The sequence below is a fragment of the Oncorhynchus mykiss genome, chromosome 12 (genome assembly GCF_057628025.1).
Source record: "Oncorhynchus mykiss isolate SJ-2025 chromosome 12, ASM5762802v1, whole genome shotgun sequence".
In the NCBI taxonomy this organism is placed as follows: domain Eukaryota; kingdom Metazoa; phylum Chordata; class Actinopteri; order Salmoniformes; family Salmonidae; genus Oncorhynchus; species Oncorhynchus mykiss.
Genome location: NC_143033.1, coordinates 82,867,777 through 82,891,547, shown reverse-complemented (window position 1 = coordinate 82,891,547; position 23,771 = coordinate 82,867,777). Strand labels below are relative to the sequence as shown.

General features: G+C 43.8%; 1 protein-coding gene across 1 annotated transcript in view; it reads right to left on the bottom strand.

Moving 5' to 3' along the window:
• LOC110538549 (putative sodium-coupled neutral amino acid transporter 12) overlaps nucleotides 1-23,771 on the bottom strand; it is a 77,976-nt gene that overhangs the window by 36,398 nt on the left and 17,807 nt on the right. Inside the window, exons 7-8 of the mRNA XM_036938635.2 lie at nucleotides 20,911-21,010; nucleotides 18,244-18,340 (exon numbers count right to left, since the gene is read on the bottom strand). Coding sequence (XP_036794530.1) covers nucleotides 18,244-18,340; nucleotides 20,911-21,010 — 197 coding nt within the window. The remainder of the gene's footprint in view (nucleotides 1-18,243; nucleotides 18,341-20,910; nucleotides 21,011-23,771) is intronic.

Below are 23,771 nucleotides of genomic sequence, written 5' to 3'. Positions count from 1 at the left end.
AAGTGTAGGTGAGGGGGATGTTCAGTGTAGATGGGATGGGACAGGACATGGAGGAGGTAAGTGTAGGTGAGGGGGATGTTCAGTGTAGATGGGATGGGACATGGAGGAGGTAAGTGTAGGTGAGGGGGATGTTCAGTGTAGATGGGATGGGACAGGACATGGAGGAGGTAAGTGTAGGTGAGGGTAAGTGTAGATGGGATGGGACAGGACATGGAGGAGGTAAGTGTAGGTGAGGGAGGGGGGGGGAGGGGTAAGTCTGGATGGGATGGGACAGGACATGGAGGAGGTAAGTGTAGATGGGATGGGACAGGACATGGAGGAGGTAAATGTAGGTGGGGGGTTCAGTGTAGAGAGGGGGGGGGGGTAAATGTAGATGGGATGGGACAGGACATGGAGGAGGTAAGTGTAGGTGAGGGGGGGTAAGTGTAGATGGGATGGGACAGGACATGGAGGAGGTAAGTGTAGGTGTGGGGGGGGGGGGGTCAGTGTAGATGGGATGGGACAGGACATGGAGGAGGTAAGTGTAGGTGAGGGGGGGTAAGTGTAGATGGGATGGGACAGGATATGGAGGAGGTAAGTGTAGGTGAGGGGGGGGGGGGTAAGTGTAGATGGGATGGGACAGGACATGGAGGAGGTAAGTGTAGGTGGGGTGGGGGGGGGGTTCAGTGTAGATGGGATGGGACAGGACATGGAGGAGGTAAGTGTAGGTGAGGGGGATGTTCAGTGTAGATGGGATGGGACAGGACATGGAGGAGGTAAGTGTAGGTGGGGGGGGGGGTAAGTGTAGATGGGATGGGACAGGACATGGAGGAGGTAAGTGAAGGTGAGGGGGGGGTAAGTGTAGATGGGATGGGACAGGACATGGAGGAGGTAAGTGAAGGTGAGGGGGGGTAAGTGTAGATGGGATGGGACAGGACATGGAGGAGGTAAGTGTAGGTGGGGGGGGGGGGTTCAGTGTAGATGGGATGGGACAGGACATGGAGGAGGTAAGTGAAGGTGAGGGGGGGGGGGGGTAAGTGTAGATGGGATGGGACAGGACATGGAGGAGGTAAGTGTAGGTGAGGGTAAGTGTAGATGGGATGGGACAGGACATGGAGGAGGTAAGTGTAGGTGAGGGTAAGTGTAGGTGGGATATTTTGCCACCTGCCTGTGACTATTTAACACATAAGAATTGCTCAACACTACAGTAATGCAGTTGAGCCCAATTCCTCTTCACTCTGTCTCAGTAGGAGATGACAGAACACTAATGAAGGAAGTTGAAGCAGACGTCAGTAAAATCAAATGAGTTTGACCTGTGGTATTTCAAATGTACACACCTCTGTAGGGCTAGCCCACATGAAGACTAAAGCATGCATATAGATGCATCTTTATTTATTTCACTGCAGTACTAATAAATCACACTGGCTGGGCTTGTCATGGCCAACTAGTATTTGTTAGGCCAAGAGTTTGACAATCCACCAGCATTCCTAGGTCAGCATACGGTCTCAGGACAGTCTGACAGTGAATCCATGTGTAGGCCTAAACTTTTTAAAAGGCAAATGCTCAACTATTAAGAACCATTTACAGCATGATTAAGCAAGTGATTGCAGTGTTCCACTTGTGTGAGTCTATTTGAGACTAAATGGTGAGGACCACTGAGCTCTCAAATGTATGCCCTCACACACTGCCGCTTTGTTTGAATAACAATGTCACATGAGGGTTACCATTAGGAAATGGCTGTGCTGGACATTTGACCAGCAACATTTTAAATTTACCGGACCCATATGCATTGGGTGCGTAACCTGATTAGGGCATCTACACACCGTGCTCAGAGTGACAGTAATCGCATTCAGAAGAACATGCATGTCGAGGATGCAACGATATATGGTCCTTCTTACAGACTTCTGATGTGCACTTTGAACATGTTAGAATAACTACAAGAAGGGCTTACCAAGAAAAACTTCCAAAAGGACTCATTTGAGGTCAAATTAAGTTAGGGCACGCAACAACAAAAAAGGCAGAGATCGATTTCTTATTGCTCATTTTAATCCAGCCTGTCCAGTTTATGATGGCTTACCGAAAATACATAAAAGTATGGATGAACCTCCTTTACGTCCCATAGTGTCAGGTAACAGTAGCCCTGTTGAACACCTATCTCAATATGATGATTTATTCATGTTAACATTTGTGCCAGCATTGCCAGCCTTTTTAGGATACCACAATGTGCTTAAGATCATCAATAACTATAAATGCGACAGTGAAAGCATCTTGGTTACACTTGACGTTCAGTCTCTCTACACTAATAGCCCGCATGACACAAGCCTACAAGCGCTCTCACGCTATCCCAACACTAGACCCGAGGGTCTCTTACCCCCGTCTAACTTTATTCTGTCTCTCACTAAAAAAGCCCTCACATCAAATGACTTCCAATATGCGGGCAGTTTCTACCAACAGATTCAGAGTACAGCAATGGGAATTGACTTCGCTCCTAACAATGCAAATGTATTCATGGGACACTGGGAGGAGACCTTCATTTATGATGTCCAGAAAAAAACATATTTCCAGAATATCACCCTTTGGAAAAGATACATAGACGACATCCTACTGGTATGGAACGGTACTGAAGGTCTCCTCTCAGAGTTAATTTCTTATAACTTATCTGAAACCAATCTCAAATTCACAACAGAGAGAAGAGAAGAAAACAGACTTGGAGTCTACTATCTTCTGCAAGCCGCACAGACAGTAACCACCCCGTACACCATAAGCAGAACATACTGGTAGCTCAATTCCTAAGACTCCGAAGTAACTGTAGCACAAACAGATTTTGAGCGCAAAGCTAATCGTATGCACACTAGGTTCCTGCAATGTGGGTATGATAAGGGAGTTATTGAACAGACCTATACCCGTGCTAGAGAGACTGAACGTCAAAGCCTACTCACTGGCACTAATAGTGGTGATTCTCTGATCCACCTCTACGCAGACAACACCATTCTGTATACTTCTGGCCCTTCTTTGGACACTGTGTTAACTAACCTCCAGATGAGCTTCAATGCAATACATTTCTCCTTCCCTGGCCTCCAACTGCCCTTAAATGCAAGTAAAACTAAATGCATGCTCTTCAACTGATCGCTGCCCGCACCTGCACCAGACTCATATTAAGCATCTCCAATCCAAAATTAAATCTAGAATCGGCTTCCTATTTCGCAACAAAGCATCCTTCACTCACGCTGCCAAACTTGACTATCCTACCGATCCTTGACTTCAGCGATGTCATTTACAAAATAGCCTCCAACACTACTCAGAAAATTGAATGCAGTCTATCACAGCGCCATCCATTTTGTCACCAAAGCCCCATATACTACCCACCACTGCGACCTGTATGCTCTCGTTGGCTGGCCCTCGCTTCATATTCGTCGCCAAACTCACTGGCTCCAAGTCATCCACAAGTCTCTGCTAGGTAAAGCCCCGCCTATCTCAGCTCACTGGTGACCATAGCAGCACCCACCTATAGCACACGCTCCAGCAGGTATATTTCACTGGTCACCTCCAAAGCCAATTCCCCCTTTGGCCGCCTTTCCTTCCAGTTCTCTGCTGCCAATGACTAGAACGAATTGCAAAAATCACTGAAGCTGGAGACTCATATCTCCCTCACTTGCTATATTGTATTTACTTTGCCACCATGGCCTTTTTTTGCCTTTACCTCCCTTATCTCACCTCATTTGCTCACATCGTATATAGACTTGTTTATACTGTATTATTGACTGTATGTTTGTTTTACTCCATGTGTAACTCTGTGTTGTTGTATGTGTCAAACTGCTTTGCTTTATCTTGGCCAGGTCACAATTGTAAATGAGAACTTGTTCTCAACTTGCCTACCTGGTTAAATAAAGGTGAAATAAATAAAATAAAAACCAACTTTAAGCATCAGCTATCAGAACAGCTTACAGATAGATCATTGCACCTGTACATAGCCCATCTGTAAATAGCCCATCCAGCTACTGCATCCCCATACTGTTATTTATTTATTTTTTGCTCCTTTGCACCCCAGTATCTCTACTTGCACATTAATCTTCTGCACATCTATCACTCCAGTGTTTAATTGCTAAATTGTAATTATTTTGCCATTACGGCCTATTTATTGCCTTACCTCCCTAATCTTACCTCATTTGCATACATAGACTTTTCTATTGTGTTATTGACTGTACTCTTGTTTATCCCATGTCTAACTCTGTGTTGTTGTTTGTGTCGCACTGCTTTGCTTTATCTTGAACAGGTTGCAGTTGTAAATGAGAACTTGTTCTCAACTAGTCTACCTGGTTAAATAAAGGTGAAATAAAAAATAAATAAAAATACAAAACTCCCCCATGTTTGTGTTTTTCCACGGAGTACAGCACATGTGCCGGTCGCGTCAAATCCAATGTATTAAAACACTGGAACAAAAGTAATCTCAATCTACGAGTGTCCACCATATTACCCCCTCACATTTTTGGGGGGGCCATACCAGAATATAGCCGATTCCATGACGCACAGCATGAAGCTACCTAAGAAGCATGACACTTGGCTACCAGGCCCACCCAATGGCAATAACAAGTGTGGCCACTGTGTACATTGTGACAGTACAGCAAATACGAAAGTGTTCACTCCTCTGAATGAGTATAGTGAATTAAAAGGAGATAGAAACTGTTTCTGTTTATTATTATTATTTTCTTGTTTTTATTTAACTAGACATGTCAGTTAAGAACAAATTCTTATTTACAATGACGGCCTACACCGGCCAAACACGGACGACGCTGGACCAATTGTGCACCACCCTATGGGACTCCCAATCACGGCCGGTTGTGATACTGCCTGGAATCGAACCAGGGTGTCTGCAGTGACGTCTCTAGCACTGAGATGCTACGCCACTCGGGAGCTCTTGTGCTGTCTGACAGATCTTTCACTCAAAGGCTCTGTATCTATATATGTATGATAAGATACATAACGAATACACGAGCCAAATTAATTCCACTAAATTATGCAAATGAACCTATTGACTGATAAGCATGACCAGTCAAATGTTTTTCCATCAACTGGTATTTCCATCAATTAAGGCTAAAAAGCATTATTGTGCAATTTTTTTCTGTCGCATTTACAGTGGACCAACTTTAAACATTAGAAATCAAGAGGAAAATTACTAATGGCACTTTATCCTCCAAAAGGAGCTGGACCAATTAAAGAACTCTTGAGGTATTGCTCGCCTGAGGTAGAGTACCTTATGATAAGCTGTAGACCACACTGTTTACCAAGTGAGTTCATATCTATATTATTCGTAGCCGTCTATTTACCACCACAGACCGATGCTGGCACTAAGTCCGCACTCAACCAACTCTATAAGGCCATAAGCAAACAAGAAAATGCACATCCAGAAATGGCGCTCCTAGTGGCCTAGGGACTTTACTGCAGGCAAACGTAAATCAGTTTTACCAAATTTTAACCAGCATGTCACATTTACAACCAAAGGAAAAAATAAAATAAAAACTCTAGACCACCTTTACTCCACACACAGAAATGCATACAAAGCTCTCTCCCGCTCTACATTTGGCAAATCTGACCATAATTCTATCCTCCTGATTCCTGCTTACAAGCAAAAACTAAAGCTGGAAGTACCAGTGACTCGCTCAATATGGAAGTGGTCAGATGACGGGGATGCTATGTTACAGGACTGTTTTGCTAGCCCAGACTGGAATATGTTCCGGGATTCATCCAATGGCATTAAGGAGTATACCACCTCAGTCATCGGCTTCATCAATAAATGCATCGACGACGTCATCCCCACAGTGACAGTGCGTACATATCCCAACCAGAAGTCATGGATTACAGGCAACATCCGTATCAAGTTAAAGGCTAGAGCTGCTGCTTTCAAGGAGTGGAACACTAATCCGGACACTTATAAAATATCCCGCTATGCCCTCAGAGAAACCATCAAACAAGCCAATACAGGATTATTGTCAATACAGGATTAAGATTGAATCAACTGGCAAGTGCCTTCACTGACATGTTCAACCTCTCCCTGACTGAGCCTGTAATACCTACATGCTTCAAGCAGACCACCATAGTCCCTGTGCCCAAGGAAGAGATGGTAACCTGCCTAAATGATTACCGCCCCGTAGCACTTACGTCGGTAGCCACGAAGTGCTTTGAAAGGCTGGTCATGGCTCACATCAACAGCATCCTCCCAGATACCCTAGAACTACTGCAACTGGATCCTGGACTTCCTGACGGGCCATCCCAGGTGGTAAGGGTAGGCACCAACACGTCTACCACACTGATCCTCAACACTGGGGCCCCTCAGGGGTGTGTACTTAGTCCCCTTCTGTACTACCTTTTCACCCACGACTGCGTAGCCAAACAACTCCAACACTATCATTAAGTTTGCTGACGACACAGCAGTGGTAGCCCTGATCACCGACAACAATGACAGCCTAGAGGGAGGAGGTCAGAGAACTGGCAGTGTGGTGCCAGAGGGCACAACAAAACCTTTTCCCCCTCAGGAGACTGAAAATATTTGGCATGGGTCCCCAGTTCCTCAAAAAGTTCTACAGCTGCATCATTGAGATCATCCTGACCAGTTCCATCACTGCCTGGTATGGCAACTGCTCAGTATCTGACCACAAGGCGCTACAGAGGGTAGTGTGTACGGCCCAGTAGATCACTGGGGCCAAGTTGCCTGCCATCCAGGACCTATATAATAGGCAGTGTCAGAGGAAAGCCCATAAAAAATTGTCAGACTCCAGTCACCCAAATCATAGACTGTTTTCTCTGCTACCGCACAGCAAGCGGTACCGGAACACCAAGTCTAGGACCAAAAGGCTCCTTTACAGCTTCTACCCACAAGCCATAAGACTGCTGAACAATGAATCGGTACCGGTACTCCTTGCATATAGCCTCGTTTCTGTTACGTTATTGTGTAACTTTTGATTGATTTTTTATAAACTTTTTTAAACTTTTGTTTATTTGGTAATTATTTTCTTAACTCTTCTTGAACTGCACTGTTGGTTAAGGGTTTGTAAGTAAGCATTTCACGGTAAGGTCTACACTTGTATTCAGCACATGACAAATAAAGTTAGATTTAATAGATATGAGTCAGTAACTTCAGGGATATCCCCAAGCCATTACTGAAACAGAAAGAGACTGTGAAGCAATGAGGAGAGGAAATGATGAGGATGATCAACTCTATACTGTACATATAAGACTGGATTACTCAATTTATCCTAGCTTCAAAACCCCTCTGATGTTCAGAGTTTCAAGCCTTTGAAGTCGATCAGAGAATGTTATGGCATACAACAATCACTGAACAGACATAACATCAGCGTAAACAAATACTGAACGTGGGTGTGACCTGTAAAGGTCATTCTTAGTTCAACAGAGCAATTGAGGGGCTGATCTAAAGCTCTGCCTTTACACTGGATCTCCAAATTCACTTATCTCTGGAGAGATGAGAGGATACCAAGGATAAGACATGAGCTAAACTCTTAGGCAACATTTAAAACTATTCCCTACTTTCTCATTCACAACTTCCCAGAAGTATGGGTTTAGCTTAACCAGACCTCCCGAAAATCTGTTGCTGATACATTTGTGCCAGCAGCCTCTATTTGGGTAGCCACAGTAAATTGGGAAAGTAAACAATGATGAGCATAGCATTCATTTGCTACACTGAACCATTATCACTTCATATGGGGACCTGGGGTGCAGTTGCCTTCCAGTTGGTTTATCTAATTAAAATCTCTGGCTCCTCAAAAGATACCATTATACACCTAGGTAAAAATAACGAGCAACACCGCATAGGGAAGATTTATGACAGGCAAGGGACACATCTGGAAGGAAATTCAAAACGATAATTTGCCTGTGGTTTAATAGGACCTCGGCTATTTCACTCTCCCGATCGTTATAACTTTTAGTAGGGGATGGGGAGAAGGGGGTGCCATATCGCACAGAGAACAAGATCTCATTAAATTATGACGATGGACCCTATGAAGAATAAATTAAATAATACATCAACTAAGGGGCCTTGTCATGAATATGCTCCATGTCACGGTGTAATTGAAAAAGCTCTATATGAGGAAGGAAACTGTCCATTTTTATTTCCTGGCTTTGGAGAAGGGTGCAAACGGTTGGGTCATTCTTTCAATAGGAGGCTTGGTCTGGTCAGCCTAACCAGCAGGCCCAGACAACTACACCAACACACAGCCATACAAGCAATCAGCCCAAGGTCACAGGGTCTGAATTGTCATGATGTTGCCCTCTTTGGGTATAGCAAGCCCCAGCCCCCTCTCCCTGCCTCCTTCAACTAGGCTGCTGTGGTCAGAGAGAGGTTGTAAATTCCTGAGGAGAAGACCCTGCCTCATGGGCACACAGTATAAGAGGCAGAGTACATTTTCATAGAGAACAAAGGAATTTCTTCCACCTCACAGAACTTGAGGTACGAAACAATTTCATGTTCCGGAGAAAGTATAAAAGATCGGTGAAGAATCCAGCTACGAACTGGTCCGTTTGTTACAACTTGGGGAAGCTCATGGGAGACGGTGTGGCCACATTACCATAATGCTGTTTATATAATAGCCTCAGATATGAGGTTTACATCTAATTGTTGTATACGATGAATGAGTGAGTATGATACTGTTTGTAAAATTGTGTAACATGACTTTGGACTGTTTAATGAAGGAAAATCCAATTCCCCTTTGATTTGAAATAAATCAGAGGACCGCCCCTGAGCCCAGTTAGGGTCAGGGGCACTTAGACTATCGATACCGACAGAATAAGAACAAGTCTTTGATTTTAATTACTAGTCTGCAGCTAGGAATTCGGTATCATTGAACGCGAAGAATGACATCCGCCGAAACATCCATTCTATAACGAACCGAGAGAGGGAGAGAGAGAGGGAGAGAGACGGACAATTCTACAAAATAAAGACTTTTCACCAGTGATCAAGAAGACTCACTGAGCGTAAATAAATATATATTGATTGCAATTGTTCCCGAATGAGTGAGCGTTCATGTGCAAAGGATTAGCATTTCAATTGTTATAATTATCAACTCTGTAGTGACTTCTCAGCTGACCCCCACTCCCCATTTTGTCCACCAAGCCGTGAGGTAAAGTAAATCATTCATTAATCAGAAGACAATGGATCAGATATGAAAATATCTGAAAGGTTATATTGGGAAATTATAACCTTGTAATCGGAATATTTTCCTTGGTGCCCCGACTTCCTAGTTAATTACGGTTACATGATTAATCAGTCTAATCGCGTAATACTAATTACAGAGAATCTTTGATAAAACTAAGTCTTCAATTTAATGATAGTAAAGACACGACAGAATGTAAAAGTCTCTTGAAACCTGTCCCTTTTAAAATGGGAGCATGTGTTCCGTTTAAGCGTCAGATTAATTTCATGAGAATCACGTTTGTTAGCTTTCAGCCACCCACCGAGCAAGACCTTTACATCATTCTGCAACGTCCTTATACCAGATAACCAGCTTTTCAAAACAGAAAACAATATTGTACTCAGCATGTAGATTTTCTCCTTAAACACGAGGCACGGACTTTAAATACGTCTATTTTATCTTACTCCCCTGAGAAAAGGAAAGAATAAACAATTGACACAGACAATGACATTAAAAGTAATAGAAAGCAATGGGCTACACTACTCCCTTGTTTTGTTTTCTTAAAACCAATGAGTGAAATAACTTCTCAAATGATGATCGTCTGCAGAGTCTATAAGCAGAAAGACAGAGGAAAAACTGAGTTAAATGGACAAGCTGAAGGCAATAATTAAACCATGTAGTACCTTGGTTACAAATCACAGGCACACAAGCCACATTGAGTTCTGTAGTGACAGCTGCCAAAAAGATCCTTAAGCACATTTGATGGCGTTAGCAGTTTGTCTCGTGTGGCTAACTGACAGTCTTTATGGTAATGTGATAGCAGCACCAGCACAACTCACACAAAAAAAAGGGTTAACAACTGCTCAATCTGCTGGAGTGGAAGCAATATGCTGTAGTTAGCAAACACATATGGGACAAACTCTTCCTAAACAGAGTAAGTATAGGTTCAAGTCTTTCAAAAGTATTTGACTGGATGATCAGTTGGATCCTCAGCCTACATTATTGTTCTCTGACTCAGAGAGCCTGTATCCTCTCTCCTGCATTACCTCTAAGCCCCCCTAGCCAACAGTCCCTCCAGTCCTCTCCAAGTATGGCTGTGTTCCTCTGCAGTGTCCTGATCTGCAGCTCTGATTGGGTTCTGCCTCGTGGTGGTGCGGAGTGGACTCCCCTTGTGTGGTTCCCAACTCAAAACACTTCCCCCTGCTGAGGTAATCTCTATTAAACCATCTGCACTGTCATCTCCCTGCAGCTCTGGGATGGCTCCACCACAACAGAGCTGCAGCTACACTACAGCACCCTCGCTCCCTCTCCTCCAAAGTGAAACACACACACACACATCTGAAGAAAGTATCACTCACTTTTCACCATACAGACAGGCAAGAAAAGAAACCCTGGGGTAAAATACAGTATCTGTGTGTATTATCTGGGCTTATCTGCGTCTGTTCTCTCTGTGGGTCCCCGAGTGTGTGAGTGAATCTGACTCGTTCAATGGAGTGGATCTAAACAGATGGTTGACACAAAGGTGGCCTCGTTTCATGGTGGGTGGCGCCCGCTGAGAGAATATTTCAATTCACTGGGCATCCACTAACTTTGAGTGGTCTAATAGACACAGCTTTTAATACGCTCATATGCATAAAGACAAACAGGGAAAGACAAAAAGACAAACAGGGAAAGAACACAGTGTCAGCAAAGCCTAATTTTGAGCTGATATACAGAATTGATTTCCATCATTTTCTCAACCACAAGAAAAAGATTCTCAATATAAAATCAGCCATTTAAATCACAGTTAGGTTATCCAAAAGTATATGTATGCATTATGGAACCAGTGGACAGCTAGGGCCTTTTTTATGTAGTAAATTCCCAATGGTGTTGCTAATTGCAATTGAAAATCAAAAGGTAAACCTCGCCAGGGAGCAACAACGGAAAAAGAGATGTAAGGTCTCAGGAAATCTCTCTGCTGGGGTTAAGCCAGTCCCCAGAAAGACCCCATTGTTACACTTTCAAGCCGAAACATAATCCTTACAAATAAAACTGCGGTCCAATGTAAAGGGCAGGTCAATGGCTAGGAGTGGTCAAGCACACAATGACCTACAACCCTACGCTTGGATATGCGTAGGAAAAGCCCAATCTAAGTGAGCGGGTAAGATGTAAGATTTCTCTTATTGTCTAAAGATAATGTCAAATCTCACCCAACTCATATTCGTATCCCTTTACACTCGTACCGTGTACAGGTTGAAAATGGCAGATTTGGGCACGGATAAATGCCTAAATTAGAACGCAGTGGCTGAATAGTAACATGCTATTCATGACGTCAGAGCTCTGCGCTTCACGTCACTGTAAGGGTTTGACTGACCGCTGTTCTGAACTTGAGTGTGACAAGTAGTTGCAGTTACTTACACAAACACCCATTAAAATTAAGAGGATTATATATTTTAGAAGATGACGTTTGTTTTGTAATATGTCATACAATTGAGTACAAATGTGCACTTCACATTTCTATATCACAAAGTCACTGAATGAACTGATATGACTTTTAGTTTCAAAATAACTTGCAGAGCTGGCCATTGATGATAAGTCAACCTGACAAATAGTCCAGACACGTAAGGTGTGAGGCTAACCTCCAGAATTGTGAATTCCATTCCGAATTGTGAATTCAATCCAGTGAATATTGTTATTGAGTTTCACTCATGTCCTCTGCATGCATGTATGTATGAGGTGCAACGTTCATACTATCTGTAGGCACTACCTCTCAATTCTAGAGAGAGTGGTTTGGCAGGCTTAGTGACGGGGAGGGGGGAAATCGATACAGTTACATATCGGGACATTATTTTTGGACAATATTATATTGATACTTTGACTTCAAGTATCGATTTGTAAACATTTTTTTTTTTTTAAATGTATACATAAATATACATACACATACAGTTGAAGTCAGAAGTTCACAGACACTTATGTTGGACTCATTAAAACTATTTTTTCAACCACTCCACAAATTTCTGGTTACAAACTATAGTTTTGGCAAGTCGGACATCTACTTTGTGCATGACACAAGTCATTTTTCCAACAAATGTTTACAGACAGATTATTTCACTTATAATTCACTGTATCACAATTCCAGTGGGTCAGAGGTTTACATACACTAAGTTGACTGTGCCTTTAAACAGCTTGGAAAATTACAGAAAATGTCATGGCTTTAACTTCTTGGTGACAGGGGGGTAGTATTGAGTAGCTTGGATGAATAAGGTGCCCAGAGTAAACTGCCTGCTACTCTATCCCATATGCAAATATATGCATATTATTAGTAGTATTGGATAGAAAACACTCTGAAGTTTCTAAAACTGTTTGAATGATGTCTGTGAGTATAACAGAACTCACATGGCAGGCGAAAACCTGAGACAAATTCAACCAGGAAGTGGGAAATCTGAGGTTTGTAGTTTCATTTAAGTGATTGCCTATCCAATATGCTGTGTCTATGGGGCCAGATTGCACTTCCCAAGGCTTCCAGCAGATGTCAACAGTCTTTAGAAAGTTGTTTGCGGCTTCTATTGTGGAATGGTGTCGAATAAGAGCTGTTTCAACAAGTGGACTAGGCCAATCAGTTGTTTACTGCGCGGTCACGCCGTTCCTTCTTTTTCCTCTGTAATGAATACGCTATTGTCCGGTTGGAATATTATTGAAGATGTGTTATAAAAAGACCCTAAGGATTGATTGTAAACATCGATTGACATGTTTCTACAACTGGAATAGTGAACTAAACGTGCATACAAAACGGAGGTATTTGGACATAAATATGGACGTAGTCTAACAAAACAAACATGTCTCCTGGGAGTGCATTCCAACGAAGATCAGCAAAGGTAAGTAAAGATTTATAATGCTATTTATGACTTTGTTGACTCCACAATATGGGTAACTGTATGGCTTGCTTTTGTGGCTGACCCTGTTCTCAGATTATTGAATATTGTGCTTTTGCCGTATAGCTTTTTTGAAATCTGACACAGAGATTGCAATAAGAACAAGTTCATCTTTAATTCTATGTAAAACATGTACCTTTCATCAAAGTTTATGTTGAGTATTTCTGTTATTTGATGTGGCTCTCTGCAATTTCTCCGGATGTTTTGGAGGCATTTCTAAACATGGCACCAATGTAAACTGAGGTTTTTGGATATAAATATGAACTTGATCGAACTAAACATACATGTATTGTGTAACATTTAGTCCTGGGAGTGTCATCTGATGATCGTCAAATGTTAGTGATTAATTGTATCTATATTTCTGCTTTTTGTGACACCTCTCTTTGGTTGGAAATAACGCTCAGGACGCAGTAACGCTCAGGAAGGAGACGCGTTCTGTCTCCTAGAGATGAACATACTTTGGTGTGAAAAGTGCAAATCCATCCCAGAACAACAGCAAAGGATCTTGTGAAGATGATGGAGGAAACAGGTACAAAAGTATCTATATCCACAGTAAAATGAGTCCTATATCGACATAACCTGAAAGATCGTACTTTTTGGAAAAATGTCCTCTGGTTTGATGAAACAAAAACAGAACTGTTTGGCCATAATGACCATCGTTACGTTTGGAGGGAAAAGAGGGAGGCTTGCAAGCCCAAGCACACCATCCCAACCGTGAAGCAAGGGTGTGGCAGCGCCATGTTGTGGGGGTGCTTTGCTGCAGGAGGGACTGGTGCACTTCACAAAATAGATGGCATCATGAGGTAGGAAAATTATGTGGATATAGTGAAGCAACATCCCAAGACATCAGTCAGGAAGTTAAAGCTTGGTCGCAAATGGGTCTTCCAAATGGACAATGACCCCAACCATACTTCCAAAGATGTGGCAAAGTGGCTTAAGGACAAACAAACAAAGTCAAGGTATTGGAGTGGCCATCACAAAGCCCTGACCTCAATCCCATAGATAATTTGTGGGCAAAACTGAAAAAGCGTGTGCGAGCAAGGCGACCAACAAACCTGACTCAGTTCTGTCAGGAGAAATGGGCCAAAATTCTTCCAGCTTATCGTGGGAAGCTTGTGGAAGGCTACCCGACACATTTGACCCAAGTTTAAAGGCAATGCTATCAAATACTAACTGAGTGTATGCAAACTTCTGACCCACTGGGAATGTGATGAAAAAAATAAAAGCTGAAATAAATCACTCTACTATTATTCTGACATTTCACATTCTTAAAATAAAGTTGTGATCCTAACTGACCTAAGACAGGGAATTTTTACGAAGATTAAATGTCAGGAATTATGAAACAGTTTAAATGTATTTGGCTAAGGTGTATGTAAACTTCCGACTTCAACTGTGTGTGATACATACATACATACATACACACACTTTTTTTGTTGCTTGGTAGCATTAGCTAGAGCAAGTCGGCTGTACCCGAGTCCAACCCCCTGGTATTTTTCATCCTACAGCTTGTTCTCCATCTTTTTAAATAGTGAGCCAACATGTTTTCAGCACTTATTTCCATGACTGATCAAAACACATTTTCTCATGCTCTCGTCTCTCTGCAGCATTATCGAATTTAAATACACATAGAATCACAATACATATCATATTGGCACCTAAGTATCGTGATAACATCTTGAGGTCCGTGGAAATTCCCAGCCCTAGACAGGCTGTGAAGACAGTAGCTTCTTCACAATTGTTCAGATAAGCTGAAGAAATCTATTGACAGCGGTTATCAAAATAGTCCCTCCTATATAATAAAGGATCCTTGATTTGGTCAGTGTTTTTCTCACCTCTCTCCCCTTCTCTGTGCTGATCCCCAGAGCCTTGTGGGTCTGCTATTAGAGCAGAACTACTTTTCTGAACTGGGACAGCTGTTCTGTCACATACTAAAAATAACCTACAATCTGTTGTCCAAGCACAACAAACACTGCTGCAACCACCGTGGGGCAACTGTCTGAGGAAAAATTACAAATGAAATGAGAGATCTACAAGCATAATGTGAGGTACACTATATATATACACACACACACACACACACACACACGTATGTGGACAATTAGTAGATTCGGCTATTTCAACCATACCTGTTGCTGACAGGTGTATAAAATTGAGCACACAACCATGCAACATCCACGGACAAACATTGGCAGTAAAATGGCCCGTACTGAAGAGTTCAGTGACTTTCAACGTGGCGCCGTCATTGGATGCCACCTTTCCAACAAATCAGTACGTCAAAATTCTGCCCTGTTAGTGCTGCCCTGGTCAACTGTAAGTTATATTATTGTGAAGTGGAAACGTCTAGGAGCAACAATGACTCAGCCGCAAAGTGGTAGGCCACACAAGCTCACAGAACGGGACCGCCGAGTGCAGAAGTGCGCAGACCATGATTTTGGAATGAGATGTTCGACGAGCAGGTGTCCACAGTTTTGGTCATGTAAGGGAAAGGGGGATACCTAGTCAGTTGTAAAACTGAATGCCTTCAACTGAAATGTGTCTTGTATCTTGTTCTGATAAAGGGACTAGGACATTCAAATCGACCAACGAGATCTAGAATAAGACTAGCTTGTGGCTCAGTTGATGACGATTAGAGCAGTCTGGCCAGGCAGACCACTGATATGTGGGTGGCATCTATAAAAACCTGGTCTGATGATGAGGCCGGTGGTCTGAAACACGCAACGCCCAGGGTTGTGACTTTCAGACCAACACAGTACAGGGCAGGTGAAAAAAAGCTCTTAAGCCTGTCTGTATGGACAAGGGTGCAGAGGGTAGAAAGCCCCCTGGAGGAACCACTCCATCAACCCTACTTCTGTCTGTGACAGCCTGAGTTCTCTACATCATGCTCTCTTCTTCTCTTTCACTCTATCAGTCTCTCTTTCCTTCTCTCTCAAACAGCCACCCACACGGGGATTACAGCTGTGCACCGTTATGCTGTAATGCGGGCTGCCCTTTAATCTTTCCTTGCTTCCTTTTCTAAACCCTAATAACGCTGTGGCTGGACTAATGTGTCCGACATCAATCCCACTCCCCCTGTGTTAGCCAGCGGTGCCCTACACAGTACGGCAGCCCAGGCAGACTAAATACGCACCCAACTGAGGAAGTTCAGGTTGTGTTAGTGCTTAGCACAAAACCACAACATACACATTACACACACTATTGATTATTTAAGATGAATAAGTATGGTACACAGAGCAGTTACCACAGTAAAATCCCTTAAGGAAACGGATAATACCATTCAAGGGATTAAAGCCCCTTATCAATGACACCTATAGAACTGGGAGCTACAAATGCCTGGTCAAGGTACAAATGGAGGATTAACTGACGATCTGTTGCCAGGAGAGACTACAAGATTTTGAGGTTGAGAAGATGTGATGGTGAGGAGAGAAATGTGGTTGATGAGGACAGGAGAGAAGGGCCATTAACAGATAGAATGTAATGACGACTGAAATACAGAGAACCTCCTGAACATAGTTCAAAGACCAGCTTTGAGCAATTCCATTGGTATACAACAACTGAGCAGCAACTAATGCTAACATATTGAACGCAGTGTGTTTGCTAATGCCAACACCCTCTTAGAGCCTCAAAACTAAGCCAAACTAATTGCATAACCAAAACAAAAAAAGTAATTAGGAATTGTAATTATGGTTCTTTTTGTAATGCCCTTTTCAAACACAAACACAGAATGGGACGGCATAATATGAATAGGCTCATTTGAATTCTTTAGCTAAACCAAAACAAAATAATTAAGCATTTCCCAATGCCGTATTGTCAGCCTTTCTGACAACTGTTCCAATGTTTTCCAAAGTCTGATTAAGCATATTATAATAGGAGTCAATACTAAAGCACCCTCTGACTCACTCAGTTCATAAAGAGACTGGCAGTAGGGTGATAAAGCAGGTCACTTAGTTCGGAGCTTGAAGCCTTCCAGTGAAATGATATGGACGTTGTAAAGAAAAGGGAAAATACTGGGCTGCATAATGACTCCAGATGGCAAAGACTAGATGTTGTGGACATTGTGCCTAGATAGACCCATCATTAGGACGAAGGGCACCTTGGTCTTTGGGGTGGGGCAGAGACATGTCAGAGAGCATAAGCAGGCATAGCGTAGGGGGGAGAGGAGAGGTATTTCCATTGGGCAGGACAGAGCGGTGTATGGAGAGCGGCTGGGCTTAAAAGGAATAGTCAATCAATTATTTAAAGTGATCATGGGGAGTGGTGGGCAGTGGCTAAGGGCCCAGATCGTTTGACCCAGGAACGTCAAAGACAAAGGGGGGCTGAGGAGCAGGAAGACACTCCACTCCCTGTGTGCTAACAGAAGCTGATGAATGTTTTATCAAAGCCCAATTATTTATTTAAGGACGAGTCCACCATGGGAAGAAATCTAATAAGGTTTCATGGAAATGGGAGAAAATACAACTAAGCCCCTAGAAGTCCAAATGCCTGTACGCAGGAGAGACCAAAACTAATAACAGGAGACAACTTCTTCAAGAAACACCAGAGAACAGTTGACTTTGTGTCAAATACGGTCAATTTCTTAAAACATATTACCAAGCAGACATCTCCTCAACATCTACTATAATAAGAAGCAATAAGTTAGATTAATTAACACAGAGGTGGAAATGTCTCTTTCCCTAAAAGGAAACTTTGTGAAACTGCAAGGTAAACAAAAAATACAAGAGGAGATTATAAATCAGCATAATTTCAATTCGTTGACATGATGTAAGAGGCTTATCCAGACGAGATAAAAAACAACAATGCATTTATTGGAGAATTGTTTGGGTATGCTCGTTCTGTTGAAAATGAGTGAGGGTGGAGGGAGGAGTGAGGGTGGAGGGAGAACAGTGGAGGGGGGAAATAATACAGGAGGAGATCAGCACATCTATCACTGTCGGCCGGCAAAGTTAAAGCAAAAGTGGAAATCGCAGGAGTTTTGCTCTCTTAAGACTTCAAGGGCACACACACTTGCTCAGGGCTGCGGGATGGGAGGCGTGAGAGGGAGACCGAACTGGAAGGGGCTCTCTGACACTAACACAGACAGGGGTTGGCACATTGGGGCTCAGTCACGATGGCAGGGGCTGACAGAGAGAGGTGTGGTACACCATGTGTCCTCCAGGGGCCTTTGGGAAGAGGGTAGAAGGACAAGGGTGAGAAACAGGGGTGCAGTATGTACTCACCAGAAACACCTTGTAGGCGTCTTTCCTGGTGACAGGCCCCCAGCACAAGTCGGTGTCGTCGTATTTCACACTGCCAGCGCTGCATGAGTGGTTACCACTACAGAGAGAACAGACAGACTGGTGATCATTACAGATCCCTTCATGATCAGATCAAGTCAGTCCAAGAATAACATACGACAGGAAAGACTAGTTTACAATGTTGCAAAAGAACATGAAACAATAATAAAATATTAAATATGACAGAATTACTAAAACTTTGCAGACTTGTCAGTTCCTACTACCTCGGAGCGGTTCGATTATCAGTGAGGTCAGTTCCTTCTACCTCGGAGCGGTTAGATTATCAGTGAGGCCAGGTCCTACTACCTCTGAGCGGTTAGATTATCAGTGAGGCCAGGTCCTACTACCTCTGAGCGGTTAGATTATCAGTGAGGCCAGGTCCTACTACCTCTGAGCGGTTAGATTATCAGTGAGGCCAGGTCCTACTACCTCTGAGCGGTTAGATTATCAGTGAGGCCAGGTCCTACTACCTCTGAGCGGTTAGATTATCAGTGAGGCCAGGTCCTACTACCTCTGAGCGGTTAGATTATCAGTGAGGCCAGGTCCTACTACCTCTGAGCGGTTAGATTATCAGTGAGGCCAGGTCCTACTACCTCTGAGCGGTTAGATTATCAGTGAGGCCAGTTCCTACTACCTCTGAGCGGTTCGATTATCAGTGAGGCCAGGTCCTACTACCTCTGAGCGGTTCGATTATCAGTGAGGCCAGGTCCTACTACCTCTGAGCGGTTAGATTATCAGTGAGGCCAGGTCCTACTACCTCTGAGCGGTTCGATTATCAGTGAGGCCAGGTCCTACTACCTCTGAGCGGTTAGATTATCAGTGAGGCCAGGTCCTACTACCTCTGAGCGGTTAGATTATCAGTGAGGCCAGGTCCTACTACCTCTGAGCGGTTAGATTATCAGTGAGGCCAGGTCCTACTACCTCTGAGCGGTTAGATTATCAGTGAGGCCAGGTCCTACTACCTCTGAGCGGTTAGATTATCAGTGAGGCCAGGTCCTACTACCTCTGAGCGGTTAGATTATCAGTGAGGCCAGGTCCTACTACCTCTGAGCGGTTAGATTATCAGTGAGGCCAGGTCCTACTACCTCTGAGCGGTTAGATTATCAGTGAGGCCAGGTCCTACTACCTCTGAGCGGTTAGATTATCAGTGAGGCCAGGTCCTACTACCTCTGAGCGGTTAGATTATCAGTGAGGCCAGGTCCTACTACCTCTGAGCGGTTAGATTATCAGTGAGGCCAGGTCCTACTACCTCTGAGCGGTTAGATTATCAGTGAGGCCAGGTCCTACTACCTCTGAGCGGTTAGATTATCAGTGAGGCCAGGTCCTACTACCTCTGAGCGGTTAGATTATCAGTGAGGCCAGGTCCTACTACCTCTGAGCGGTTAGATTATCAGTAAAAAAAAAAGTATTAGTAAAAGTTATATCACTGCACAAGACTTTACTGAGTTAAAGTGATGATCCAGTCTTCCTGGTGGAAAATTACACATTGTCATTCTGAGGCAATCACAAAACCCTTTCAGTGCTGCCAACAAGGTGCGGCAGACTGAGCATCAATTATGGGACATAATCATTAGAATCTGCCTCTGCCACCGAGAAGTCTGCTGCGGCAAGGCTTTACAAAGAGATACTGCTCTACGATCTCAATCGCCTGGCTCTCCTCAGTGGCAGAGCCAGTCGAGCGGGGAGCTCCGGTCTGTGCCATAGAGTAATTCCTTTTTAAGTGTCTGTTCCGCCTCACATTTTGGCAAGAATGTTACCACGGGGCTTTTCGACCCCGCTGAGTCAGAGGGACAAACGTATATTTTTTATGCTACTAGATTGATTTGTTAATATAACTTCCTCTGATGTGGTAAGTGGTTCAATTGTAATCTTGACTTGAAATATATTCACTCACCTTCACCTTTGAAAACGAAGTATCTATATACATTTTTAAGGATCTCATCCTCACCACATTATGTTCATAAGATACCCCTATATGGCACTCCCAGGGCTCACTGAACCCTTAAAAAGTCACTGATAATCTAACGTCATTTGGGCAAAATGGGAGAGCGCTATAGTTTTTGGAGCGGGGGTCCTTTTTTGAAATTGTACTTTTGGTACACCATGAGAAAGTCAATCATCTTTCTGTCATAAAGCTACACCAAATTGAATTGTGATCCTGAAGGTTAAGGTGGTCTCACCAGAACAATAGTTTCTCTAGAGAAGAGCCTCCCTTAGATCTGCAGGCTAAGTCATACTGTCTGAGACTGGAACAATATGGAATATGTGATGTCACCCAGCCCACCAGTGGAGGAAACTTGTAATAAAAACCTGTCTGGGAGCCAGTCAACAAAAGTAAATGCCAAGAGCACTGGTGGGAGGTCAGGAAGGCTAAAGGCCCCCTCATCAGAAAGTTTTACTGAGGCAGAAGGTCAGGGAACAGCCAAAGTGCAGAGATAAAAACAGAACTGAGAGAAAGGGATATGCTTTGTCCTGCCAAAAGTAAATGCTCCAAGTACTTGGGAAAGTCAGCTGCACCCACATTAGTCATAAAGTTGCTTGAAATAATACCCCCAAATAAGAAACCCATGAATGTAATGAATCAGCAGCAAGCTGGCTGGCTGGTCTTACCAGGCTACTTCCATTAGTGATATGGGCACAGCAGCAGCATAGATGGCCAGGTCTCCATACAGGTAGACTACCATGCAGATGTAGAACATGTTGACACCAACTGAAAGACAAAACCAAAGGGTTAAGACATGAGCAGATTATACCTGGAGCTATACATACAATGTCATACATTATATATTTCTAGTGTTATCAATTCATCATAACTCCGAGAGAATCTGCCTAACAGCCGTCAGATGCCTGATTATGAAACATGGTCAATGCAACTTGTGTCAAACTTCAACCGCTAAACGTGCAGTCTCCATCAGAGGCAATCTCCTCCGTCTCTACACCTCCACTCCTCCATCAATCCCCTGCTTCTCCCTCCGGGATGGCAGCCACAACTGCAGCAGCACATTTCTCCCATCCTCCGGAAGAATATTAATCACACTAATTAAGAAAGTAATCACTTCATGATGAAAATTCTCCTCATTACATCCCCCACACACTACTGGCCCATCCAAGCTGGCACAACGAGGGGAGATTGAGAGCTTTCAACAACGGGAGACCGATAGCCATGTTGTGCCAGGCATCCATCATACACTGGAGTTCTCATGTGGGAGGCTCCTGTGTCCTACTGGTCCTGGCAGCCAATTCATTACTGACAGGGAAATTAGAGTGTGGAGTCCATTAAAAATCAATAAAAAGTGAGGGGTTTATAGTTTTACAGGGCTAAATTGATTCATCTGATCTGAGAGTAAAGGGACGAATGGCAACCTTCTGCTGCCCATCACACAGCCGAGCTGAGGTAAACAAGAAAAGGGATATGGAAGAGGACTAGCTGGTCCAACAGCCAGATAAGCCCATGTAGTTGTAAAACAGTCATCACCTGTCTTATGGCAGGGATTGATGGACACTTACAGTAGACTGCATTATGATATGAAGCTATATTACAGTTGCTACAGTAAGTTTCTGCAGCCCTGTTTGAGTTAGATGGAGAGTCTAACAGCAGGTAAATTCTGTGGGAAAGGGCGATGACCGCAAACATTTACCTAGCTAGCACCACCACCCATCTTACCGCCATTGAGGACAATGTGGTGCTAAAGTACTGTGGGAGAGGGAACCAAAGGGCACTTTGGTAGCAAAGTTGTGTTTATTCTCTTCCAGGACCATCTGATCACATCATTGTGCAGTGGTGCACTGAGGTCATAAAACACAGGCTGGGGAAAATAAACACTGATAACTCAAGAAGACGCCAGTGTGTGTGATTACACTATACTGTACCTATCAGTATTGATCTGCACACTGATTACAGTATGAAAGTATCTCACAGGTTGGTGGGGGGGGACTCGATTCTCTCTGCATCAATTCTACACATTCCATTTTCACCTCCTCTCCGACAACCCCACTTTCAGAGGTTAGCACTGTACAGTACTCTCTACCATTCCTGCATGTCTCCATCTGGCCCTATGGAAAGGAAGCCTGTTAGAGCTTTTGCCTCAGATAGGGGGAATCAGGGCTGCCCCTGTCAGTGAGCGATAGCTAGGTGAGGACCCAGCATGACCAAGAGGATGCTGCCCTGCCAGGCTCTGTCACTAATACCTCCCCATTACCCACGGTTAGAGGCTCACACGCTGCTGCTGCAAATGACTCTTCACCTAGGAGCTCCACTCAGTCCCCTAGCGGCACGGACACACGTCACTATCCATCACCCCACTGTTGCAGACTGACAGAGGCTCTGATAGCCTCTCTAGCTGGGTCTGGAGGAGGAGGGAGTGGATCCTAGAAGAGGTATGTTAGGAAGTTGCTTCCTTCCAACATCCACAGCCATTTTGTTGAATGCCAACCACGCTGGAAGCCACAGCTGTACTGGGCTCCGCTCTGCTATCGTGGAGCTTCATCAGGCAGGAATGTGAATGTGAGAGCCTGACAACTAAAGGCGGTTTGTTGGATGCAACAGAAATTACTTTCCTTAGGTTTGATTTTGAAACCCCAATGGGCTTTTATTGAGTGAGATGTATTCTCTGTGCTAAAACTTGGGCTATTGATCTGGATCTTGGGGTAATCATAGAGTTGAGCAGTAATAGCAGCAGGCCCTCTGAAAAGGAAAGCGCATCCTTTATGTTCATATACAATAGAGACTTGAAAACTATTTTAGTTGAGGCTTATGTAATTGGGGTGGTGGGAGGGGGGGATGGCTGACATAAACATGTCCATTTATCTTCTTAGTGGCAGCGCTGCTGCCCATTTTCCTTTTGTCAGTGCCCCTCATAGCGTACAAGTATGACATTTAAGAAAAGTCATTCAAGTATAGAAAATGTATGCATCAGTGTTAGGTACTCATTAAAGCTGGGGTCTGTCATAAAATAGACTGGATTAGTATTCCTCTCCACGGTCTCTATAAGTCAAGGGTATAGAGCCTGTACTTTCTCCCTCTGTTTGCACACCATCCATATCCCCATACATCACTTCTACTGCCTTTTCTACCTAGAGGGACGGTGGGCTGAGATGGGAGCAGGAGCACACAGACCAGCCTCTGTTGTTCACCCCCCTTTGTGATATTAGCCAAAGTCATCTTCTAATCAACTTGCAAATTGTGGATGAGGAAAGTTACAGTAACACTACAGGCACTCTCCTCGCTGCTCCGCTGATAAACCAGCCCCCATCAAAATTCCTGTCAGTACCGGCAGGGCCGATACCTATGGCCTTATTCCAAGCTTGCTCTGCTGCCAGTGGTGCCCAGTGTGGTCGAACAGTCCCATCAATAACCAGAACCTGACCGAGGTAGTAAGGATTCAAGAAGCCAGCTGATTGGCTGTGAGCTGCCCTTCCCCACCGCAGGCCTCAGCCAGTCCATTAACTCCAACAACATATTCAAAAACACT